This window comes from Oryza brachyantha, chromosome 8 (assembly GCF_000231095.2).
Source record: "Oryza brachyantha chromosome 8, ObraRS2, whole genome shotgun sequence".
Classification (NCBI taxonomy): domain Eukaryota; kingdom Viridiplantae; phylum Streptophyta; class Magnoliopsida; order Poales; family Poaceae; genus Oryza; species Oryza brachyantha.
In genome coordinates this window covers 2,671,459-2,697,672 of record NC_023170.2, presented here as the reverse complement: position 1 = coordinate 2,697,672, position 26,214 = coordinate 2,671,459, and the positions used below count along the sequence as shown (strand labels likewise).

The 26,214-nt window shown below is 44.0% G+C and overlaps 5 protein-coding genes across 12 annotated transcripts; all 5 read right to left on the bottom strand.

Annotated features, from left to right (window-relative positions):
• Nucleotides 1-5,848: 5,848 nt before the first annotated feature.
• On the bottom strand, nucleotides 5,849-12,601 carry LOC102701747 (protein FAR1-RELATED SEQUENCE 5-like). Of its 8 annotated transcripts, none has more exons than XR_005812317.1 (5): nucleotides 9,615-12,322; nucleotides 7,451-7,639; nucleotides 7,194-7,302; nucleotides 6,966-7,101; nucleotides 5,849-6,894 (listed from the first exon to the last, which is right to left on the bottom strand). XR_005812317.1 is itself a non-coding variant. In XM_006659102.3 (1 exon), the coding sequence occupies exon 1, from the start codon at nucleotides 12,125-12,127 to the stop codon at nucleotides 9,569-9,571; it is 2,559 nt and encodes an 852-aa protein (XP_006659165.3). In that variant the 5' UTR covers nucleotides 12,128-12,322; the 3' UTR covers nucleotides 8,924-9,568. The 8 variants fall into 8 exon arrangements, 1 of the variants encoding a protein (XP_006659165.3); XR_005812318.1 differs by having other exon boundaries at nucleotides 5,850-7,101; nucleotides 7,451-7,530; nucleotides 7,610-7,639; XR_005812316.1 differs by having other exon boundaries at nucleotides 5,849-7,101.
• Nucleotides 12,602-12,961: 360 nt separating this feature from the next.
• Nucleotides 12,962-16,311, bottom strand: LOC102705742. The gene is made up of 3 exons (XM_006659805.2): nucleotides 15,763-16,311; nucleotides 15,356-15,635; nucleotides 12,962-13,320 (listed from the first exon to the last, which is right to left on the bottom strand). Exons 1-3 carry the CDS (start codon nucleotides 16,309-16,311, stop codon nucleotides 13,241-13,243), a joined length of 909 nt encoding a protein of 302 aa, XP_006659868.1. The 3' UTR covers nucleotides 12,962-13,240.
• Nucleotides 16,312-17,323: 1,012 nt separating this feature from the next.
• Nucleotides 17,324-19,551, bottom strand: LOC102705457. Its single transcript, XM_006659804.3, has 3 exons — nucleotides 18,821-19,551; nucleotides 18,384-18,696; nucleotides 17,324-17,651 (listed from the first exon to the last, which is right to left on the bottom strand). The coding sequence occupies exons 1-3, from the start codon at nucleotides 19,466-19,468 to the stop codon at nucleotides 17,590-17,592; spliced, it is 1,023 nt and encodes a 340-aa protein (XP_006659867.3). The 5' UTR covers nucleotides 19,469-19,551; the 3' UTR covers nucleotides 17,324-17,589.
• A 731-nt stretch (nucleotides 19,552-20,282) lies between these two features.
• On the bottom strand, nucleotides 20,283-22,291 carry LOC107304786. The gene is made up of 3 exons (XM_015840397.1): nucleotides 21,613-22,291; nucleotides 21,169-21,469; nucleotides 20,283-20,678 (listed from the first exon to the last, which is right to left on the bottom strand). The coding sequence occupies exons 1-3, from the start codon at nucleotides 22,198-22,200 to the stop codon at nucleotides 20,602-20,604; spliced, it is 966 nt and encodes a 321-aa protein (XP_015695883.1). The 5' UTR covers nucleotides 22,201-22,291; the 3' UTR covers nucleotides 20,283-20,601.
• Nucleotides 22,292-23,099: 808 nt separating this feature from the next.
• LOC102705182 lies at nucleotides 23,100-25,496 on the bottom strand. The gene is made up of 3 exons (XM_040527113.1): nucleotides 24,660-25,496; nucleotides 24,224-24,491; nucleotides 23,100-23,449 (listed from the first exon to the last, which is right to left on the bottom strand). The coding sequence occupies exons 1-3, from the start codon at nucleotides 25,260-25,262 to the stop codon at nucleotides 23,379-23,381; spliced, it is 942 nt and encodes a 313-aa protein (XP_040383047.1). The 5' UTR covers nucleotides 25,263-25,496; the 3' UTR covers nucleotides 23,100-23,378.
• Nucleotides 25,497-26,214: the final 718 nt, after the last annotated feature.

Below are 26,214 nucleotides of genomic sequence, written 5' to 3'. Positions count from 1 at the left end.
AATAATCTAAAAAGCACCCTTGTAGGAGTTTATCATATTACAGTAATATGTGCTCTAGATTATAATAATATAATATAATCTATTTTTTATTTTAGAGTATTTCTAATACTCTAAATTACAATAATCCTAAGCGGTAACAAACAGACCCTAAATCGTTCCATTTAGTTCAGCATTGGAATCATGTTGTGAAGCACATATTAGCAAATAATGCTACGGACTACTAGTCTCAGAAATTTATTGACCTTTTGGAACATGGGAAAATTTAAGGATTTTTAGGGGCCCTGTCAAACACAGGATATGAAAAAAAATGGAAAAAACACAGAATTTTGATGTGAATACCAATGTGAAACAGAAGAAAATTTCCATGAGGTTGGAGATCATGCTAGCTTTCCTTCAAAATCTCCATTTCTTTAGCTATAGGATTCAAATCCTGCAAATTTTCTATGGTTTTTCAACGATCAAATATTCAATCCTATGGATAATATTCCTTCAAAATCCTATGGAATGAGTTGATTCATAGAAATTTAATTTGGAGAAAAACTAATGTGAGGTCTCACCTCATAGATTTATCTTCTTGTGTCTTCAATTCATAGTTTTTCTTGTATGTCATCCAAACAACTATTTTGGAATAATCATGTTTTTTTTCTGTTTCATGTAGAATTTCTTATTCTTGTGTTATCACAATCCCTCATTTCAAAGGAGCCCTTAGAAATTTCAAAAGAACTTTTTTTTAATTTTTTGCTCATGCTAATATCTTGTCAAGCAATTATATGATGATAAAATTTCTTAACTAACCTTTCCAAAATCTCAGGAATTCAGACATCCTGATCTGAGATTTCAATCTTAGTAACGTTAAGTTCTCAAACATTTTCTGTGATGTTAGAAGAAATCCAATTTCTTTATAAAAAAAACAGATTTGTTGTCTGACATTCAACAAAAATTAGGAGAAAATAGGTCTTTTATTGGCGATTGAATGCACACGGAGAAGCGAAATTAGGAGGGAAATATGACCCCTTCTTTAGCCGTTGGATGCATGCCGAGGAAAGAAAAAATCGCTACACATTTGGGAAGTCAACTTGCAACCTCATCATGTACACACACCTCCTACTACGCCAAAAATGATTTTTGCAGACAATGGGACAAAAATTACGAGCGGAAGAATCATCGGGTGTCTATAAAAAATAATATAACTGATGGTTAGATTATGCGCCATGCGGTCCATAAGGATGTCTGCCTGTAAATTCCATTACTTTTGCATGTCGGTAACCTTATGGGCCGCGTGTAAAAATCATTTTTGCATGCGGATCTCTTTATGACCGTCGCTTACAAAAATCATTTTTGTTGGCAGGCCATGTCTACTACTTATTATATGGAGATAAGATCACATATTCATCCCTCTCTCGTCCACTCTCTCTCTCGCCTCTCCACGCATTGTTCCTACCTCTCCTCCACGTCCTCTCTCTCGGCGACGATGAGTAGCGTGTGGTGGCTCGGCGACGGCGGCGCGAGGATCCAACGCGTGGTAGCTCGGCGCACCCATGGAGGTGGCTACGGCGACGGTGACCTGATCCAGCCACGGCGACCCCTGGGAGGCTGCATCTGTCAATGGCGACCTTGAGGAGGCTAGATCCGATGGTGGTGGTGACAACGGCGATGGGCGTGATGTGCCACGGAGGTAGTGACGGTGGCGGTGGCCGGATCTGGCTGCAGGACCACGGGGAGGCCAAATCCCACAGGGGTGGTGATGACGACAATAGCGGCGAGCCACACATGGACTAGCACAGGCAGCGATGACGACATCAGTTAAATCCAGCCATGTCGGTCGCAATGAGACTAGATCTGGCGGAGGTGGCAAAGACGCTGATGACGACGTCAATGGTGACAACGAGCTAGCAACCGACACTAGATGGAGCAATTAGGTGATTTTTTTTGTGAATTTTTAGGATTTCTTTGGATTATTTTTGTCACGATTATTATTACAGGTGGTGGATAAACAGCACCATCTGTAAAAATAGATTTACAGGTGATGAATGAAACGGATCACCTACAAAAATGCATATTTGCGGGTAGTGGATGGGTGCACCGCCTGTAAACATGTATTTTCGCAGGTGACTGCCCAGCTGCTTTGGAAGATTGACCGCATGTAAAAATTGTTCACGAAGTAGTGTCCCCCTCTAAGCGACAATGAGTTTTATGTGGTTACATACAACTTACACCCTAGTCGTAATGTAATTACATGTTGGTTACATAGTACTCACACTAGGATAATATTTTAGTTATATTTGGTAGATTTGAGGGGGGTGTTCTATAAAATGTTAGATAGACAGCCCGCCAAAATCCTCTTCGAAATAAGTTGCAGCCTTACCGGGCTGTTTGTTTTCGAATCTTAATTACAAAATGTCCAAAATGTTGAAAGAAAACCGATGAGTAATATATATGTAATATAATTGTCCAAATTAAAACAGTGTAGTCCGAGAGGTAAGTTCCCTTTTGTCTTGGAGCTAGCTACCACAGTTTGAATTCCACCAACTATATGAGCAACTAAGGGCATATTTAAAGGTAGAGTTTAATAAGAACTTTTATTTGATCCACATCAGTAATAAGAATCTATTTTATGATGGTACGTATAAAGGTTGAGTCATGTATAGTTTCTTTATTAATATAACAAAATAATTTTTACTACACTACTTTTATTTTTATTTATCCTCATGCAACAAAGTTTTATTTAATAAATGCTAAAAGTCGACTCTAAGTTGTTGTTGTCATGTGTAACAATGATTTTTTTTCTCTTCTTTCATCTTGATTTTTCTTTTTTCTCCACATCACCAAATTTGCTTGTACGGTGATTAGTGGAGTAAGCTAATAAACAGCTCTGTACATGATGTAATAAATCATTTACATCCTTGAAAGAAATTGAGTTCGGTGACCAATAGAGCTTCACCTTAACTCGAAAGTGGAGGGACAAATGCAACTTTTCACTACCAAGTTAGGTTTATTGTGTATTTATCTGCACTTGTTTGTGTGATATGTCTTGGCTGCTAATCTTTTAATTATCTGGGTTTGTTTGTGTGGCATGTCTTGGTTGCTACGCTTTAAGAATGACTGTGATAACCCATTATGCCTCTTGCAAACAAAAACAAACCCAAGTTGGAAGAGTTTGGCCCTCTCCTTGAGATGTCAAATCATATGTAGTAACAAAAAATACTATGGCAGCAAACCAGCTTGAGATGACACACTTGTGATTGATTAAGCATGACAGGCCATGATGCATGCACAACGTACATGCCTTTGCTAATCCACCTTTGGATTCAAAAGAATTGGTTAGTTTCTCTAGCTTTCCTCTGCACTTGTAGCCAGGATTGATGCCACTGCAATTCTTTCTTTAATTTTTTCTCTCTCTTGGGGGTCAGAATTAGTGATGGGTGATGATACCATTACCAGCATCTGATTTTAGCATGGACATCTGGTCTTGATTTGGCAAATCAATCACCCCCCATATTTTACGAAATCTCTTCCCTGACAAAAGAAAAGGCAAATGGCACTTTGATATCAGCATGCGTTACGCATTAGTTTTAATTATTGGTGACGGAATCATTTGCAGCGTGAGCGAGTTGGGGAGTTAGTTCTTGGATTAGTTTTAAGAGGCAAGGCCCAATACCAACTAGGCTAGTTGCATCAAACTCCCCAAAGCTGATCTGATCTTCGATCTCTTTCTTCTCCTTCATCTCCAGCAACTTTACTTTGAGTGAGCATGCACATCTGCTCATCCTTTCCCTGTACCATTGAATAGTTAATGGAAGTGAAGATATCATTTGGGTTTCCAAAAGACATTGAGGATATCACTTAGGGGGGGCGTCATCTCGCTTTTGCACGTTGCGTGTTATGGCTCAACTAGAAGTCTAGAACACTTCACCATTGTCCTGAGGTACAAAGGCTACATTCGGCTCTCTCCTTTCTAAGAGCAATTTTACCATCCTTGAGGCGGTATCAAGAGGTATCACTGTTTTCTATGTAAAATTTCATACCTCTTGATACCTTAGGTCCTAAAAGGTACTAAATTTTATATACAAATAGTGGTACCTCATGATACCTTCTTAAGGATGAAAAAAAAAAGTTTCCTTTCTAACCCCAAATTTACTCATTTTTCCTGGTATAATTTTTACGAAAAATTTCTATAGAAAATTTATTTTAAAAATCATATTAATCTATTTTAATTTTTTAATTAATAATTAATTAATTATGTACTAATCTATTATTATTTTTACGTTTTTCATGCCAGATAACTATCGTTCTCCTCACGCCAAACATGGCCGGTGTCTTGTTCTCTCCGATGCCAAATATAAAGTCCATATTGAAACACGGGGCAGGAAAAACGTATGGATTGAAGTGGTATGTTTCAAATTCTAACGCAAAGGAAAAGTTTCCAAAAGATTGGACCTCTTATATATGAGCTATAGGAATGCAGTCCTATAAAAAGATTCCATCCTTTCATATAAATCGATGGGTTCCGTAGGAAAAAATTAAGGGTTTCTTTGGAATGCATGATTCTTAAAACACAGGAATAGAAAATAAAATACAAGATTAGAGTCCTGACAACCTAAATCCTATGGGTTAGAGAAACACATGAAAATACAGAAAAACCGTTTGAGGCTCCTTTGGAATGTAGGATTTTTGAAACAGTGGAACAGAAAAAAAAAGGGTATGACTGAGATGTCCCGTATAAGCAAATCTCATGCGAATGCAAAACACGTGAATTTGCAAGATAATGTGTTTGGATAGCTCATAGCAAAAAAAAACAAAGAAATTTGGGTTGCTTTTAGAGATAAAGAGAGATAAAGGGGGGAAGAAGCATTGGAATTTCAAGGGAATATTAAAATGAGGTTGGAGTTCATGGGCAAAATTCCTATGGAATTGGGGTATAGGATTGCAATCCAAAGGAATTTAGCTAGCTTCAATCATATGTCCCAGACAATCTATTAGGAAAATTTCCTTAGGATTTGGATCTTTTGAAATTCCTACGAAAATAACCCATTCCCCCAAAGTAATCCTTGGATCGAACACAGGAATTAGGAAAAGATGGAGATAAAAAGAAATTTTTCCAAGAGATTGGAACTCATGTTTAAAATCCTCTAAAATTCCTATGTTTGGAGACATTCCTAAGAAATTTCAAAGGAATTTGGAAGAAGCATTTCTTTGTTCCAAATGGTCATTTAGGAATTTTTTTTTCAATAGAAATCTAATCCTTCAAAATTACTTTGTTCCAAAGAAGCCCTAAGTTGAGTCCTCCATACTCTCTATGGCAATCCTCCATCGAAGGGTCCCCGAGTCATTTTAGCTTTGCTTGCTCTTTACTTGTTTCCAATAAATCATTTTACAAGTTCACTTCGAAGCACTTCTTATATATATTCAAATGTTCCTCACAAATAAACGACGTGTCTCCTTAAAATATAGTGTGATTGAGGAGTACAAAATCATTCGAGTTATGTTCCTAGTTCCTGTATACAACTCTAAAACGATGGAGTAACTAGAACTGCACTACCCAAAAGTGAATACTGTTAGAGAAGGGTATTTTTACCCAGCATATATATCCAATGGAATATATGCAGCTATTTTTTTTAATTTTTAAATCTAGGAACTAGCCCAAGTTGGAAACTAGCTCGTCACTGCAACCACTAGTCCACATGCCCTTTCACTACAACCAAAAGTGCATACTTGGTTGCAAAATATTTAAAAGGATAACTGCAACTTAGTTGCAATCTTCAACATACGCTGCCGTCCCTGATAGTTAACAAAATATTTTCCACTTAGCAGTTCCTATCGTTCATAAAAACAAACACCACCTTATCTTTCTGTCTCTTTCTTTGCCAGCATATCGTGTGCATTTTTAATCGATTGAATTGCATGATGTGAAACCACGCATCGAGCCAAAATGCTGCAACTGTTATGCAGAACTATAGTTATGGCTGGACTTAAATGAAGTGGTTCACTTCTCTTGTAAACAAGAAAAAAGGATGAGGAACCAACTGGTCCACGTTGAGTCTGCCCAAAGAAAGGGGATACAGCATCTATCTAGAAATAAACAAACAGTGCAAAGATAATTCATAATCAATCAGATGAAAAGAAAGGTTTGACATTGCACTACTGTTTAATTGGGGGCATTATGCATATGAACTCAGCAAAGCAAATAGAAGAGACAGAGAGAGAGAGAGAGAGAGAGAACAGGAACCTGAGAGTTGGTAAAGGCAGGCATGCTGCCCCTTGCCCCTGGGTGGCCAATGACAGGCCAACATAGTGGTCTATCCGTTCGGCCACGAGCTCCATGCCAGCGACAACACACAACACACAGCACGCCTCCAATCTCTATCTCAAGCCAAGGAGACCGTGGGCCGGCGCGACGGATTTGGTGGGGTTGAGCAAGCCGATGGGGACATGTACAAGGAAGAACCCACTGTTGGGAGTTGGGACACGTCCGCTTGGGCCTGGAAGGGCTGAACTGAAAGCTCAGGCTCAGGGAGCCGCTTTGCAATGCTCCCATTCTGATCCTGACAGCTGCAACCGCACAAGTACCACCTAACTCTGCAATTTGTAACTCAGAAACCACTACCAGAGCATCCATCTTACTCTCCTTTCCACGCGCAAGACGAAGATCTTCGAGTGGGAGCCCGATGCACATGGCAGTTGGCACATTCCTTTTCTTATAAATAACAAGAAAAGGTGTTCCTCTCATTTCTGTTCCCAGGTAAGATGCAGCAGTGGTTTGTGTGCCAATGCTTGATTGTTGAAGCATCCAGTCTCAAGCTATAGGTTTTGCAGTGTGTCTGTGAGCATACATTGCTTTCAATCTTGACATATCTTGGCGCGCTGACCCTCCTCTTTCTTTGCTCTTGTCATTACCTGCACATGGTTGTGGCGTTATGTGCATGCGGCATGCTCTTCGAGAAGAATTCAACCGATCTAACAGCAACCTCCAACTAGCTACTGTGGAATCAGAGTGCAATGGACTGGACTGTGGATATGCCTGCAAGGTGGTGCCTTTTTCTTCACGCTTGCCTCCCTAATGGGGAAAACAGAACTTCCGTTCAACTCCCTGCCTTGATCATTCTGCCAGGTACAGTAAGAGATTGTTAAGGAAACAGTCAACAGAATGTGAAAGATTCTTCTGAAACCGTATCAAAGCGCAAAAGAAAACTTACTGTTCTATCAGCTTGCTGAATAGCTGTATCCAAAGGTTGTCTCCCTTGATACGACATGGTTGATGGTATACAGCTGGTACTGCACTCGTTTCTTCATATCGATGTTAACCTATGAGCAAAATTGGCAAATAATGTTATCACAATGTGTTCACCCTACCTATCCACTGGTACCAAAACATTGACAGGTGGGGAAACTGCTAAAAATGTGTAAACAACAGCAGTTTTAGAACAGAAGTGATGTGAAACGACCACAATACATATGCTAAATCCTCATATTGCTGAACTGTATTATATGCTTTGGCTCCTTCCAGCCTTGGGCAGTATGATTTTTTGTCCACTTCACCAGAAATCAATCAAATCATGTATGTGAAGATAAGCTCATCTAACATTCTGTGGCAACTGGCAAGATAAGCTACCTGATTCAGTGCCCACTACCCAGCTCATTCCTACAATAGGTAACAAAGATGATCTCAAAAAATAACGACCAAAGAAAAGCATCATATCAAAAGGGAGGAAACAGAATGTTAATGGATTTCGCCAGGAGTGAAACCATATCAGAAAGGAACTGCGAAATGCCTAGGATTAAGTAAATGAAAGTACCAAACATGGAAACTATAAAGAAATGTTGAAAGACCAGACTATTTGCCCATTTGCGGTACAAACTGAATAGTTGAAAGAAATGAAATAAAAATATTAAGTACTTGAACACATGGCCAAAGCATCAATAGGCAGCCTTAACTCATTGTCCCAAAGCTTCATGCTAAGGGCCAAAAATCTTGTAGCATCCATTGAGAAATAATGACAGCTCCAAGGACTAACAACACTAGAAGAAACCCAATATAATATTTACAAAGTGATCAAGATCAGTTCATAAATTTGAGGGATTACAAATACTACAAAAGTTGCATTAATCTTAGTTTCATTAACTCATGAGGCACTGAAAATGGGAAGTGATGAAAGGAAGACACACCAGAGTTATGAGAACTACTGACCTTGCATAGGTTTTAAAATAATGCTGGTACTGTTTAAATATAGCAAAACTAATATCTATATTTAATTGTTTAGAGCCATTGTGCAAACAAATGAAAACTTGAAACCCCATGGTTGCAAACTAATTAACAACAGTATTCTCAGTTTTACAATGTTTGTCCATTATCTTAGGAAGCTGGCTTCAAAAGTATCGCTCATTGAAACAATCAAGTTACGTTGAGAAAAATTCATCCATACCATAAAACTTTGCTAGGCACCAATAAATACTACTCCCTCTATGTTTTTTTTTATACGACGACATTGACTTTTATGTTTACATTTGATCATTCGTCTTATTCAAAAAAATTATATAATTATTAATTATTTTGTTATAATTTGATTTATTATTACGGGAACTTTAAGTATGGTTTATAATTTTGCATATTTTGATAAAATTTTTGAATAAGATGAATGATCAAATGTAAACATAAAAGTCAACGGCGTCATATGAAAAAACATAGAGGGAGTACAATGAACTCCCAGTGAATATGCAGCCAAGCTGCTTTGAACACTTCAGTCTGTGGAACTTGATTAATACAAGCAAAAACCAGGAAAAAGAACAGTTCGACCACGACCAGGAATTCACACAGATTGGGCGTGTACATCCGTAGAACACTCCTTGCCGCCGAGGAAAGCGGCAGGAGCGTACTTCCATGGATAGAACAAGGGAAAATTTTCACTGCAATGCTGTACAGGATAACATTTTAGAATCATGACTACGATCTTATATACTACATCTGTTCTAAAATATAAGCATTTCAAGATTGTTTAGCATAGACTAAGGAGATGTTAAAAGATACACTTTTAGTCACTTTAGTGGTCCATTTTTGAACTTTGTTGATTATATTCCCTTTCTAAACATCTGATTGGCTCTGGAATCATTGGATTCAGAGCAGAAATAATTATATTGTGGTACAAATTTTGAATCCTAGAAATGCTTATATTTTGGGACAGAGGGACTACAAAAGAGGGATCCACTTTACAGTAAACTTTATAGCAGCTGATAGTTAGAACAGTGTTTTCAGTAAAAAGATTGAATTGCAACTAGCAAACGAGGTAAATGTCCCATAATCATACGATAGTGTAAAAAAGTTATAATGTAATTTCATATTAAAAAGGAGCTACATTTTACAGTAAAGTTTATCTAAAACTTCCATAATAAGGTCTCTGTTTCTACAACCTTTTTAACATTAGTTGGTTCGCTAGACCCCTTACAGTTAATATATGCACTAAAAGCGGGGAGGAAACAGATACAATCTAGGTGGTACTTATGAGATCAAATGAGCTACTATTGTACAAGTTAGAACAGGTAAGTTTGCATTGTTTCCTTAACTGTGATATATATGTTATGTAATATCATCATTCTCCAAGAGAGAATTTTTGGATGCTGACCTATTTAAGCTCTTGCCAGTACAATGATTAGAATCTTTTCCCTTCACAGACTTCTTGATCGGCTTTTTTACTGATGTGATAGAACTTTGTAAATTTTGCTGATATCTGCTTTTCCTTAAAGACACTAGTTCATCAAGAGCTTTGTGCAATGCCTCTTTAGCAATCTTATAGAGCTCAGAGGATGTTGAACCCTCTTTTGCACATTTGATCGCATCAGAATGGAGATCATTGTACCTTGCAGTTGAAGGATCATCATGGTATCCTCTTAAATCTATGTAATCATCCAAGGTGACAATACTTTTTGCATGCTTTGTCCAGCGTTTCAAGATATAAGCCATTGGAAGAGAACGTACACCTTCAATAATGAAAACACGAAGAGCATGCCGACACAAGATGCCACAGCTCTCAAACAAACAGCAACTGCAACCCACTGTCTTTTTTTCTGGATTGAAAGAAACAGTATGTGCCTCCTCATTCCCTTCACTTACTGTAACACAATACTTGTGTAGCATCACATCCTCGACCTCAAGTCTATCTGCATGGTACCCAAAGGACTCAACAAACTGCTCCTGAAATTTATCAAATATTGACCTGGTGAATATAGAACTTGCTTGCTTTTCCACTGGTGATGCCGTCCTAAGTGTTGGCATTTGAAACGTTGTCAGATAATCTGCCTGGGCTTCCTTTTCATAAAAATTACAAACAGCTTGTTCAAGTTGCTGAACAGCCACTCGCAATTGGGTCTTGCACGAGAAGTGCTTCTCAACAACATTTTCAAGATTATGACAGCTCTGTGGAAGTAGATTTCTGGCACAAAATACCTTCTTTGTGTATGCAGGGGCCCATTGTCTGCGAATATCGTATAGAGACCGTAATAGTTCATTATTTATGAAGCCATATTTTCTGATGACTGAGTCCCAACATGATTCAAATGATTCTTCTAATCTATACCAGTCAATGCATTTTCTCAGATCAGTAACGAAATCTTCTAGTTCTAAATCTAAACTTTGTAGCTCTTCCCTGACAACACCCAAGATATGCTTCTCACAGAACAAACAATAGGTATCGGGTAGTGTTTTGGTAGCTGCAGCAGCCATTGCTTGGTTAAACTCTAATACCAACGAGACAGGAGGACCAGGAGGCATTGATTCAAGCCATTTTTCAAACAACCATACAAATGATGCTTCAGAATCATCAACAATTAGTGCACAGCCAAACACAACAGGCTGCACATGATGATTGACACCTGAAAATACCGCGATAGGTATATGCTCCTTGCTGTTTCTGCACAGCATACCAAACCTAACAGCATCACCAAAATGGAGGTAAGCCATCCTAGCTTTCGCATCAGCCCAGAAAATATTGGCTGTGTGACCATTCTTGTCAAGCTGCGCAGCATAGAAAAATGAAGGATCCTCAGTTTGTGCCTTCTTTAGATATCCAAGGAAGCTTTGAACATCCTCTGGCCCTAGATCATTATATCGCAACTCTCTATGATGCGGGGAATCTAGACCGTTCAATAGGAGATTACGGGTGTCAGAGAAGTTCTTTGCAATAACAAGTACCTCACCCTGTGAGCGAACACAACGAACTCTACTTGTTGGTGCCGGGTTCAGCTCATGAGTATGCTCTAAGATGAGTTTAGAGACCTTCCAGGCATCTCTGTCTTTCCGAATAATCTCGAATAATGCATCACAACCATCCCTGGAAGGATCCAAGGCTTGCACTCTCTTGGTATCCCCTCCATTGGATTCCCTTCCAGAATGGTACCGATGCCTCGAGCAGACAAGCTTCAGCATCTTGAGTGACTCATCCTGCGACTTGCGGGACTGGCGTACACGAGCTTCAAACCCAACACGGGTCGCATATGAGTAGTAGAATGTCTTGGCAGCCTCAAGGGATTCAAACTCCATACCAATGTAAGGGTCGACCACCACATCACTCTCTGTGGCAATGTAGTGCACTCTGCTGGGCATACCGACCTCATGGTTATGCTCCTTGACAAGCTTGGTGGCAATCCACTTGCTGTCACCTCTACGTAGCACCTCGAGCATGGCATTGCAGCCCTCCCGAATGGAGGCAGGCCGCTTCCTCGTCTTCTTCCCCTCAACAACATGCTTTTCCTTGCTGAACCCTTCCTTTGAGCAGACAAACCTCAACATAATGACAGACTCACTGCACTTAGACCTCCGTGACCGAGCAATGCGGACGGAGAACCCCACACGCCCTGCATAGGCAATGTAGAAGGTCTTGGCGGCCTCGCCGGACTCGAACTCCATCCCCAGCCGGGGCTCAAGGCATGGGTCGGAGTCAACCGGGAACAGCTCCTTGCAGACTGACTGCGACAGCGCCGGCGTCGGCACCTGGTCGACGATGTGGACGCCGCCGTGCAGCGGCATGTTGTCGACACCATGGACGCCCAGCGAGGCCCAGAAGTTGATGCTGTCGTCCTCGAGGTCCACCACCTGCGGCTCCATCATCCCGTGCCCCGCCTCCTGCCCATCGACCTCCATCCAGGAGCATGGGGGTTCGGCAGTAGCCGACCTAACGTGGGGTATGCAGATGCAACTGAATCCCTCAGATTTGTTCGAAACAAACTGCCATTAGTACCGCCGCTCAAATGGGGATGAACTGAAACGTCTAATTGGGATGAACTGGTAGTGCTAATTGGAGCGAACTAGATCGATTCAAGTTCAAATGGGTCCCAATCTACCTAATCCAGCGCAGAGGAGGGCGACGAGAAGCACGAATACCTTCAGTTCGATCCGAGCGGAGATGCTCGCCGTCGCCGGGCCGGGCGTGCGTGAGGGAGGACGCCGGCCAGGGGCTGAGTGGTCGGAGGGGAGGGGAAGGGGAGGTGGTCGTCCAGGCCGTGCCTCCTGGGTGGGGCCCAGCTCGCCGGCCGCCGCGCGCGAGGTGTCGAGGCGGAGGCGGAGCCGGCTTTGGGGATTAGCGGAAGGAAGAAGGCAGCAGCAACAGCTGGAGTGGTGACGACTGGTGAGTGCTATTTCCAGTGAATGTCAGGGTTGTTTTTGCAAATAAGGAAAAAAAAGGAAGAAGAAGTCTGAACTTCTGAAGTCACGCTGCATTCAACTGCATGTCCATTTTGTTACTTTCAGTGAAACTTCTGTTGCAGCGCCATCATACAAATCACCCAAAACAAAATCAAAAAGAAAAATTACTCAAAACAATGGCTAAACTTGACCATGGAAGAAATTCCGAGCAATCTGCGATCCTGCGTGCAAATTGGCACCATCAAAGTTCCTAAATAGCCAGACAAGCATAAACCCTGAATGCTTCAAAGTTCAAAATTCAGAAGATTCAGTTACGGTAATCTGTGATTGGAATTCAGAATATCATGCATGTTTCTACCAAGTTTAGCATGATCGGTATTATATTGAAGGATTTAAGCATATTGTTGTTATGTATACATGATAGAGATGGTTACTACAGTAATCATCACCGTAATCAATATTTTTATCCGATAACCCTATCTTACATGTACGAAATCACTTGATATGTACACCCTGACAATTTTAGATTTTTCTACTCTATTGACTCTAAACTAGCACACTAATTTTCTGTCAAGTCCCATGAATTATGCCATAAAATCAGCATAAAAGGATTCACTCTATCATCCGTCTGTAATCCTCTGATCTCGTTAGTGACAATGCATCTAGATCTGGGGATATCAACAGCTCATCCACTGCAGTCAAAGCAAAGAAATGATGCAATTAGATAGTGTGATACATAAACAGTACTACTGTTACAAGTGAAAGTAGTTTCGAGTATAAGCAATGGGCTGGAACAAACAGCCCATGCGATGAAGGATAAATAACTCTTTGCAGCATCAATAACGCTGCTGCTGAGAGATGGCTAGAAGAAAACCTTTTAGGAATCCACATGGGTGTCCTAAATGCCACTCAAGTTGATCGCACCGAACCTATACAAGCACTCCAAAAGGAAGGTCAGGACAACGACTAGGGCATTGTAAGGGGACAGATGGTTTGATAACATCCGCTATGTTTTAACCCTGATATGAGTTCATGAGTTCTTCCTGGTTTGCTGGCACGGATGCAAATATCTCCCTCGCACCAAGGACGTTAGACACAATTCTCTAGAATTGAACATGGTCCAAGGAATACACTAGCAAGTCAGCCTACCAAGCACCGTTTCTAGGATGCACAACTCCCATCAACAAACATGAAATCTTGGACTCCTTCCAAGTGCAAATTATTTGTGTGGCCACTCCTACAAAATGGAGTCTGGACAGCTGACCAACTACAACAAAGACAATGGCCCAATAACTACTTATGCCACTATTGGCGCAACTTGAAAACAACACATCACATGTTCTTTGAATGCCCGACTACTCAAAAGATACTACATGGAATTAAGATATGGGATGAGATAATGACAATAATGAGATGCCCTCAACTTAAACCCCAGAACTGACGACATGCGGACAAGCTCGAACAATTGTGGATCAACAACCTATCTGCAGCGGGCAAGGAGCACAAAGGAGACATCAAAACATTATTCCTCCTACTCTCATGGGAGAATGGGAAATCTAGAAGGAACAAAACAAACAAGTGTTCACGAACAAAGGGGCCACATTGCAAGGGATAGTCAGCTGCATCATTGAAGAAATATGGACATGGTGAGCAAGCCGAGCAAAAGGACTCATATCACTAATGCTAAGTAACCGGAGTAGCACCACGCCCCCATCTATTTCTACCACTGTCAGATAACCATGCCAAAGTTAGCACCTTGTAGCTCTACGTTGTCATTATCCCGCTTCTCTCTGCTCTATGTCATGAGGGACTAGAGAGTAGTGTATGGTTTTCCTCAATGTCTTCTTGATATAATCTTATCTGATGGGTTTTAAAAAAAACAATTTCGAGTAACTGTGTAATTTAAAAGTTATACTCGGTGTCCTAATTTCACACTAAACTACTGACGTCATCATTTGGTCTCAACGACTAGTAATTCTGCTTGTCTACAATATTCAGATCATTATCTAAAAGTATTTACAAAATTCAGCTGAATCCTGCTACCAAGAAATATAGAGTACACCCAAAGTTTCATGATTGACATGAAAATTCGTCATATAAGTCCAAATATATTTCACTTTTGCAGTACTGTTTTTTTCCTTAGAATATGCAACCGCATATCTTCTGTATTAAGGTTTGAGAAAAATAGCTTGACAACAGCCAACAAGTTATGTACGGGAGCATTTTTCTCATCCTTAAATTGATCTATCAACAAAGAGAGAACGAAAAACAATGTTTTCCTAAAATATTCTTCAGACAAGCACAAACAATGCACCGGACTGCATTTTTCCAAAAATTCAATAAACAGGCACAAACAATGCACATTACTGAAAACTGCGTTCCGTTCGCCGCAAAGTTCAGAACAGCATAAGCAGTGTTCAGAAATTTCAGCATGCAACACGCACATCGAACTAATACGATTCAGAACTCAGAACTAATATGATTGCAGCTTCCACAAATAATCTCCAGTGACTAGTGATGCATGCAGAATTCAGAACTAACAAGCGATGTTCAGAAAATTCAGTAACACTCATATCGAACTAATATGATTCAGAACTCAGAACTAATATGATTGCAGCTTCCACAAATAATCTATAGTGACTAGTGATGCATACAGAATTCCGAACTAACAAGAGTGATGTTCAGAAAATTCAGTAAAGAGATCGAACTAGGCTGCTGCTGTTTTACCTGCGCTGTTTGGCCTGAAGAGGACGATGTGCAGGGTCTCCCTGCTGCGAGGCAGGTCGATGAGCAGAAGGGTGACCTGCCCATGGTGGCCGGCGCGGACGCACAGCGTGTAGTTGTTTCCCAGCCGGACCTGGAACTCCTTTCTCAGGTTGGCCACCGACCTCCCGGTGAACTGAAACGAATCCCAGCCTTCCTCGTCGGCGTCGAAGTTGCCGTCGTCGTCGGCCGTCACGAACCGGATCTCCCGCTCCAGAGGGGAGAAGAAATCGTCCCAACAGGTCTGATCAAGATTCAAGAATGGTTACAGAAACTGTTTGATCAGTTCACAAATTGTATCATAATCTTTGACACAAGCATGTTTTGGAGTTGCATCAAACTCGGGAAGGGAGGGGAGAGGAGGAACTCACATCAGCAATGGCGATCGGGAGCTCGGGCCTTTCGGGACTCGGGGGCACGGGCACCACCTCCCACCGCAACGTCTTCTCGTCGTTGAGGCGTCCGTCAACGGAGACGCAGCGGAAGCAACCCATGATACGCTCGTAGGCGCGCAGATAGCGCCACGACCTGTCGTGCAGAAGGACGACGCCGCTGGCGCCGTGCTCCGCTATCACGTCGATGCCACACCCGATGGCCCGCCACATGATGGCGTCGACCTCCTCCTCATCGCGCTCGCGCTGCGCAGCCTCGAGCAAGCAGGAGCGGAGAGGGCAGCAGCCGCAGCAGCGCTCGGTGGCGTCGGCCCTGGCCCCGAGGAACCGGCCGTAGGCGCCGCGGAACAGCAGGTACGGCTCGGGGGGCGCCCCGGCGAAGAGCGCCTGGACGGCCCACACCGAGTTGCGCGAGGCGCCGCAGTGGTTCTCGTGCTGCACGGACCGGCCGTCCTCGTCGGCGACGAGGTACGAGTCGTACTCCCAGCTCCGCAGCCGCACGAAGTCCACGCCCTGGAAAAAATCCATTCCCGGCTGCGCACCCCCCCCCCCCCCCGCGCGCTCGAGGATTGAGGACGCGACGCCGGCCGGCGAGCGGGAACGAGAGAGCGATGCGCGGTGGCGAGGCCGCGGCGTGGCGATGGGGAGGAAGACGAGAGAGCCAACTAGTGGAGCCGAAGAGCGCGAAGGCGGTGGCATTTGAAGGCATCGCGAAGGCACGCAGACGGAGACGCAGGTCCCTCTCTGACAGGTGGGGCCATGGTTCATGCTACTACCAAGTAGTACCAAATTTGCTCAAAATGAGTCGTAGATTCATGATGGAATACGACTAGACTCTATGAAATTCATGCAAACGAGTTCTAAACTTGTTCTGAACGCTGCTGTAAACAAGACGAATCTGTCCAATCCTTCCCAAAGGACCGTGGGATTGTCCAAACGACGTATTCACAAGTGAAGAATAATTCGTGAATAAAACTTTGTTTATACATGTTCTTTTGGTGATCTAAAATCTAATGCTAAAAAATAAACTAGTATAAAAAACTATAAAATTAACTTTAAATTTAAGATTAAAGATTCACATTTTTCCTTATAAGCATAAGCTAAAAGATGAGCGTGAGCGTTTAAAGAATTTCCATTGATTCGAGGAAAAATTCAGCTCTCAAGTCAAATTGCATTCAGCCACATGTCAATTTTTACTTCCAGGAATTAAGGTTACTTTCAGAGATACTCATCTATTGTTGCAGCACCATCATACAAAATCGCTCAAGATAAAGTGTAATCTACGTAGACAGCAAACTGGAAAGTGAGAATTTCAAGCAATCTGCAATTCTACGTACAAACGGGCATCATCATAAAAAAAAAATAGTTGCATATATCCGATAGGATATAAAGGTCAGATAAAAATACTATTCTATAAAAAAATAAAAAAAAGGACACCATCAAAATTTCCAAATTGAGGGACAGGCACAAAGCCCTGAATGGTTCAGGAGATCCATTTACTGCCATCAATCATCAGAATTTAGAACATCATACACATTTCCAACTAGTTTAGCATGATCAGTAATATATTGCAGGAGTTAATCGCAATCATGGCATCAATCCATACAAGGCATGAATACTAGATTGTCATCCGAAAACCCTGTTTCAAAGCATGTAAAACCTTGGGACTACATTCATTGTACACCCCGACGAATTTCTGGCTTTTCAGCCATCCTGCAGCTGAGAGAAAACATACTAAAACTGAAAGTTCCACGCTAATCTTCTGTCGATTTCCCTGATCCTGTCAGAAATTCAGCACCGAAGGATTCACTCAAATGAGGGTTGATCTGGCAATGCATCCACATCTGGGAATATCAACTCATTATCCGCTGCAGCCAAAGCAAAAAAATGATGCAGTTAGACAGTGTGAAACAACACCAGCAGCGTGTACACCCGTGTGCTTGTATGCTATATAAATAGTCATCAAAAAATATGAAAAAAATTGACAAGATAGATTAATATGAGTTATATCAATCCACAAATATACAACTTTAAATTCAACTTCTACAAGTTGTAGAAAAAAAAACAAAACTGGAACTAAGTATACGCATATTCATAATTGTTTTTGTTATTTTTGCTACAACTTATAGAAGTTGAATTTAAACTTGCATGTTGGTGAAGTGATATAATTTATATTAAACTATCTTGTCAAATTTTTTCATATTTTCTGATGACTATTTAGATGGCATGCAAGCAACGGATGTACATACACTCCTGTGCTAAAAAACTTCATCCGTACTATTCAGAACAGTGCAACTGATTCTGCAAGATAAAATACTATTCGGATGTCTAATTTTACACTGAACTACTAATATATGATCATCTTCAGACTGTGACCCACAACAATTCTGCTTATCTACAATATTCAGAACATTAGCTAAAAAATCTACAACAAGAAACACAGAGTACGCAGAATTAATTCTGAACTAACACAAAGGACCTGAAAGAAAAAACATCAACATTGCCATTTGCCCACAGGATTGTCAGTAATCGCTAATCAAGTTCACAGCAAGATTCAGGAACCAGGAGTACCTAAACAATGTTCAGAAAATTCAGCTTACCTGTGCTATTCTCCCTGAGAAGGACGACGTTCAGGGCCTCCAGGCTGCGAGGCAGGTTGATGAGCAGAGGGGAGAGGTGCCCATGGAGGCCGGCGCGGACACACAGCGTGAAGTTCTCGCCCAGCTGTGGCCGCTCACTCGCCGGCGTGTTGAGGAGCACACGGCGCACGACACTGTCTCTCAGGATCCGCACCGACTTCCCTTTGAACGGAAACGACTCCCAGCTTCCCACGATGTTGCCCTCGTCGTCGGCCCTCACGTACCGGATCTCCCGCCGCCGCGTGGGCAAGCACACCGTGACGCCCAAATCGGCCTGCACGAATTCAAGAACGGCAGCACAAGGAATTTTATCAACTCGCGGATTGAATTGTATACACTACACAGTTAGTTCTTGGAAGAAATCGATGGAGAGTAATCTCGCAGCATCAGGAGCTCACCTCGGTGGCGAACGGGAGCTGGGGCCTGCCGAGACTCGGGGGGACGCGCACCAACTCCCACAGCAACGTCGCTTCCTTGTTGGCGTTGCCGTCGACGGAGACGCTGCGGCGGCAAGACAGGAAACCCTTGTTGCCGCGCAGGTAGCGCCCGGACCTGTCGCGCAGAATGGTGACGCCCCGGGCGTCGTGCTCCTCGAACACGTCCCATCGGCCGCACGCGATGGCCCGCCACATGATGGCGTCGACCTCCTCCGCGTCGCGGTCGCGCTGCGTGACCTTGAGCAAGCGGCAGCGGCGCTCGCCGTTGCCGTCGCCGTCTCGGGCGTCGGGGCCCCCGAGGTAGCGGCCGTAGGCGCCACGGAAGAGCAGGTGCAGCGTGGGGGCCGCCCCGTCCCCGTCCCCGTCCCCGTCCCCGGAGGCGACGAGGCGCCGCTCCACGGCCCACACCGCGTTGTGCGAGGCGAGGGCGAGGCTGCCGTGGTAGACGGACCGCCCGTCCTCGTCGGCGTGGAGGTACGTGCCGCACTCGTAGCTCCGCAGCCGCGCGAACACCACGTCCTCGAAAACCTCCATCCCCCGCAGGGACCCGAGCATTCTGAAGTGGCGACGCGACGGCCCAGATGGGGAGTGGAGATAGCCCTCTTCCATGTTGTGGTCGGAGCGAGGCGTGGCGTGGCTTGGTGAGGAAGACGAGAGGGCGGCGGCGGCCAAGTAGCCGTAGGCGAGGAAGAGTTTGTTACGACGGTTACGCTTCGACGCCGAGGCGGAGGCGGTGCTTTTGAAGGCGTCGCGGAGGGACGGAGACGAAGACACAGGTCGCGCTCTGACAGGTGGGCCATGCGGTCAACGACGGTCAACATAGCCAATGACGGGTGGGCCCGTGCACATGGAGTGCAGCAGGTTTTCGTAGTACAAAATTTGCTCAAATGAGGCGTAGATTCAGGGTTGGATTTTCGTGTTCTGGTCGCTGCTGCAAACAAATTAAAACAAAATTTGCTCAAATGAGTCTACATTATTGAACTTCGTTCTGAGCGCTCATGCAAATTACACTTTCTCTATTTCATATTACTCCATATAAGGTTCGTTAGTATCTATATAAATTTTATAATTTTTATAATATGAAATGGAGGTAATGTTTGAAATGAGTGGGTTCACGGAATTAGTAGGGTCGATTAATCCAGTGATTCAGTAAAAAAAAAATTAGATGGATCTGAACTACTACTTTTGATCTCCATGTCATTCTGTAATTTTCAGGTTACTATCAGTGACGCTTTGCTATTTGCAGCACCAGAACACAAATCACTCAAGATAAATTGCAGTATTGCAAACTTGGCCATGCCAAAAATGTCAGGCAATCTTCACGTTAAACTTTTCAAGAACTCTCCTGTAGTCCTGTGTTCTTTGCTTTTGGATCTAGCAATTGGTTTAGGGTAATAATCACCGGAACAAGTAAAAAGCACGATTAAACTAACTAGATTCCACACTGAATGGTTCAGGAGATTCAATTGCGGCAATTACTCATCACAAATCAAAATGCATGAACAGTACTGCATTGCATGAGTTAAGTACAGTGTTATTATCAATCCATACTTAGGCAGGAGTAATTGTCACCCTAACAGCTACAGAATTTTCATTCAGTTATTCTGCAGCTGAGAACAAACATAAAACTGTCTTCTAGCATCGGTTGAACAGAAAATTCCACTCTATGCCTCTAACCAGCACACTAATCTTCTGTCGAGTTCCCTGAGCCTGTCAGAAGTAGTTCAGCACAAAAGGATTCATCAAATCAAGGTTACTTCTTCCTCTGGTTCATCTGGCAGCAATGCATACGGATTTGGGAATTTCAACTGCTCATCCGCTGCAGCCATAGAAAAGAAACGATGCTGTTAGACAGTGTGATACACAAGCAGCACAGCTCTTGCAAGTAAAAACGGCGCAAGTAAATCTGAAAGTCAAAATGCTATTTGGATATGATAAATACCATAATAGACAATCCATTCAGCTACTACTAATTCTGCTTATCTACAATGTTCAGATCATCATCTAACAAGATCCACAATATTCAGACAAATCCTACTGCCAAGATACACAGAATACACCAAATGTGCATACAATTTTCTGGTGATGTCAAACTTGAAAATTCGTCGGATAAGCACAGATATATATATTTTGCTTCTCAAACACAGGCACAAACAATGCACATTACTGAAAATTCAGAACTAATGATCATTGTTCCGTGCTCCTTTCACATCAAAATTCAGAACTAATGATCATTGTTCAGAAAATTCAGCAAATTGTCCTCTATTTCAAAAAATTGTTCAGAAAATTCAGCAACAAGCAGATCGAACCTGCGCTGTTGCGCCTGAGGACGACGATGTGCAGGGTCTCCTCGCTGCGAGGCAGGTTGATGAGCAGAGGAGTGAGGTGACCATGGCGGCCGGCGCGGACGCACAGCGTGACCTCGTACTCCACTCGGTTCGCGAGCTCCTCTCTCAGGATCTGCACCGACCTCGATGTGAACTGAAACGAAGTCCAGTCACCCTCTTCCTCGCTGAAGTTGCCGGCGTCATCGGCCTTCACGTAGCGGATCTCCCGCCGCTGACCGGAGGTGCTCGACGCCGACCTGTCGAGGGTCTCGGCCAAGTCGGGCTGCACAAAATCAAGAACAGGTAGCAGAAAAAGCTTGATCAAGAACTGCACAACTAGAACCAGAAGTCCAGAACCCTCATGTTCTCGCAAGAATAACGCAACGCATGAATGGCGAGAAGAGAGGGGAGGATCGAGGAGCTCACATTGGTGGCGAACGGGAGCTCCGGTCTGTCGAGCGTGGGGATGGGGAGCACCTCCCAGCGCAGCGTCCTCTCGGCGTTGAGGTTGTCGTCGATGGAGACGCTGTGGCGGCAACCGAGGAGATTCTTGTTCCCGCGAAGGTAGCGCCCGGACCTGTCGTGCAGAAGGACGACGCCGCGGGCATCGTGGTGCTCGAAGACATCGGAGCCGGAGCACGCGAGCGCGCGCCACATGATGGCGTCGACCTCCTCCTGATCGCGGTCGCGCTGCGTGGCCACGAGCGAGCCGGTCCGGAGCGGGCAGAAGGCGTAGCAGCCCTCGTGGTCCTCGCGAGCCCCGAGGTAGCGGCCGTAGGCGCCGCGGAAGAGCAAGTACCGCCTGGGGGGAGTCCCGGCGGCGAGGCGCTTCTCCACGGCCCACACCGCGCTGTGCGAGGCGACGCCGCGGAGGCTCACGTGGTGGACGGATCGCCCGTCCTCGTCGGCGGTGAGGTACGTGTCGCTCTGCCACATCCGCAGCGCCGCGAACTCCACGCCGTCGAAGACCTCCATCCACGGCTGGTGCGCTCGCCTCTCGCACAGGGTCTCCATGCTAGCTGTCGTCGAAGCGAGGCGCACGCGGTGGCGAGTAGCGCTCGCCTCTCGGCTTTCTGGGTGGCGAGCGGAGGAGGAAGACGAGAGAGCCAAGTAGCCGTAGCCATCTCGGCGCCGAGCGGCGGGGTATTTGAAGGCGTCGCGAGGACGCAGGTCGCGCTGGCTGACAGGTGGGCCCTCTGGTCAAGCGTGGCTAACCGTCGTCAATGACTTAACGCCGTTAACTTGTGCAACGGAAGATGTGGAATTTGATCAAATGAAGTGCAGATCACACTTTACAGAACATCGTAAATTTCATACTCCTAAACGATTTCTGAACTTCTGTTTGCTGCTGGAACCAAAAATCGATGTCTGAACTCTTGAGTCACACCGTACGCAGCTGCATCTTCATGTTTCAAAAGATTTAAAAAGTTTGATAGAATTTTACTCTAAATATCAAATATTTACGATCGGACGAAGTTCTATTGTCGCAACACCACCGTACAAAACGTTCAATATAAAGGTCCCCTTCTTTTCGCTTTACGTTTGTGCTTATAAGCTAAATTTTAAATTATAGAACTTAATTTTGAAGTTCATTTTTAGATTTTTTTTTAATTGTAGTTTATTTTCTAGCCTTTGTTTCTAGATCACAAACAACATATACATAAAATTTTTACCCACAAATTATTTTTAAACCGTTTATAAGTGGTTTCACCTGTGCTACTAAACAACTAAAAGATAGGTCTGAAAATGTATAATGCCATGAAAAATGCCAGGCAATCTGCATGTTAATAATGAAACGTTTGTCCTACAAGAAGGAAAACAGTTGCAGAAGAACCACAAGACAGGCTATGGATCAAAGACATCCACGGCGTCAAAAACCCTAAATGCTCCAGGAGATTCAGACATTCATCAGTCATCAGAACTCAGATCATCATTTATATTTCAGAATTCATAGTTCAGCTATTGCAGGAGTTCAAGCACACTCTTGTCATCAATCCATACTAAACATGAATACTAATTGTCACCATTGTAATGCTTAGAGCAACATGAAACTGCATTCCAGCATCGGCTGAACTGAAATTTCCACTCTTAAGTCTCTAACCAATACACTAATCTTCTGTCGAGTTCCCTGAGCCTGTCAGAAATTCAGCACAAAAGGATTCACTTGATCATGGATTCGCCTTGCTCTGGCTCTATGAGATCTGTATCATGCGCTCGCCTTCCTGTGATGCATTCAGATATGGGAATAACAACCGATCATCCGCTGCAGTATAGCAAAGAACCGATGCAGTTAGACAGTGAAAACAGTGCAAGTGATTCTGCAAATAAACAGTGCAATACCATTCAGCTTATCTACAATATTCAAATACATCCTACTCTCAAGAACAGAGAGAACACCCAAATTGCATGGGACTTTCTAAAATGTGCATTACTGAAAACTGGAAAATCAACAGTGATGAACTGAACAGAAGGACCTGAAAATCTCTAGAGATGCATGGCATATTGTCATGTTTTCCTTTCACAGAAAAAAAAATCAGAAATACATATGAAATATTAAGAAAAATCATCTGCAAGTATATGGAATGAGGTTTGTTGCATGCATATCGAATTTTTTGCCGGGTTGACCGGAAAGGGCCAACCAGATTTTCATTAAGAGTGAAGGGAAAATTACAGCCTAAGTATCAGCAGTAAGCTGCTGAGGTGGGAACTATACACAAAAACCTGAAAAACCAGATTTTCATTAAGGGTGCATGCATATCGAATAATGCACATTACAGAAAACCGGAAAATCTACAGTACTAAACTAAAAATAAGGGCCTGAAAACAGTGTCCAGAAAATTCAGAGCAGCATAAACAGTGTTCAGAAAATTCAGCAACATGCATATCCAACTAAAATTGCCCACATGATTCAGAACTCAGAACTAACATGACATCAGTTTCCACAAATGATATCTAGTGATGCATACAAAATTCAGAACCAACATAAGTGATGTTCAGAAAATTCAGTAAAGAGATCGAACTGTAGGCTGCTGTTTACCTTCGTTGTTGGACCTGACGAGGACGACGTGCAGGGTCTCCCGGCTGCGAGGCAGGTCGATGAGCAGAGGGGTGACCCTCCCATGGCGGCCAGCGCGGACGCACAGCGTGAAGTCGTAGTTCACATGGCACGCGAGCTCCTCTCTCAGGAGCTGCACCGACCTCCCGCTGTACTGAAACGAAATCTTGGAGCCGTCGGCCTTCTCGACCATGATCAACCGCCGCAGTGGTGGGGAGCATGCCGAGACGAATCGCTCGGACCATCCGTACTGCACAAGATCAACAATGGTGGCACAAAGAATTAGGTCAGTTCACAGATTGTACAATTGGAACCCATCAGCATCACGAAGCGCACAATTAGAACCAGAATCCATCACCCATCACCATCATGGAGGACAAAACACAAACACAAGAATCGCAAGAATCGAGGAACTCACTTCAGTCGCGATCGGGAGCTCCGGCCTGCGGAGACTCCAGGAGACGGCCACCACCTCCCACAGCCCCTCCGTATCGTCGTCGGCGAAGATGTCGACGGAGACTCTGCGACGGGGAGACAGGATACACTTGTTGGCGCGCAGGTAGCGCCAGCTCCAGTCGCTCAGTCGGACGACGCCGCGGGCATCGCGACGCTCGACTACGTCGGTGGGGCAGTGTAAGGCCCGCCACACGACGCCATTGACCTCCGACCACTCGTAGTTGCGCTGCGCGGCCTCGATCGAGTTGATGGGGAGAGGGCACCACCGGCAGCGATTGGCGAGGTCGGCGGCGGCGGACCCGAGGTACCTGCCGTAGGCGCCACGGAGGAGCATGGACGGCCCGCCTGGGCCAACGGGCCCCGCGACGCGGAGCGGCTGCACGGCCCACACCGCGTTGTGCTGCGAAGCGCCGCCGCGGAGGCTTCCGAGGTAGACGGTCCGCCCGTCCTCGTCGGCGTGGAGGTAGGAGCCGTACCCCCAGCTCCGCAGCCGCACGAACTCCACGCCGTCGAAGACCTCCATCCCCTGCCGCCGGGCGCCCCGAACGGACGACGAGTACTCCATGCTGTGGTCGGCGTGAGCGATCGAGTCCGCGCGCGCGCTGGCGACCTGGCGTGGCGTGGCGTGGCGTGGCGAGGAAGACGAGAGGGCCAAGTAGCCGTAGCCGAGGAAGAGTTTGTTACGGCGAGCGGCGGTGGCGTCGCATTTGAGGACGTCGCGACGGGGCGACGGAGAAGCACGTTTCCCTCTGACAGGTGGGGCCCTGGTCAAGCGTGGTCAACGTGGTCAATGACGTGAAAATTTGATAGAATGAAGCGCAGGTTCAGGATTGAATTTGAAGTGGGCTTCTATAAATTTCAAACAAAATGAGCTCTCAACTTGGTTCTGGTGATTAACATGAGTTATTGGTATCACACATGAGAGCATTTTTCCTATCCTTAAGAAGGTACTATAAAATACCACTGTTTTCTACGTAAAATTTGGTATTTTTAGTATTTAAGGTATCAAGAGGTATCAAATTTTATATAGAAAACAGTGGTACCTTCTGTTACCTTTTCAATGATGATAAAATTGATTATGGGGTTATTCCTTTTGCTCAGGTGATTAACATGAGTTGCCTCAATAGGTAAAGAAGCTAGTACTAACCATCTAGACAGTAGATTGCAATTACAATTTAAACCGGTAGTTTAGCATCTGCAAAGTGCAACCTGGCACCATCAAGATTCCCATCTGGATAGAAAAGGACCTACCGTGAATATTTCAGGAGATTCAGTGATTGTCATCACTCTTCAGAATTCAGAACATGCATATCTCTACCTAGTTTAACTAGGGGTGGTAATAGGTCCAATCTTTTTGTCTATTAAATTTAAGGATTGAATTTAAAATGAGTTAAAAATAAAATTAGCTCAGATGAGTCAAATTTAAGTGTTGTGCAAGCACTGCAAGCGAAAAGAGTGCAAGTAATGCTGCAAATCAAGATCCATTGAAATTAGCACTTGTGTGATCAAATTGAAAT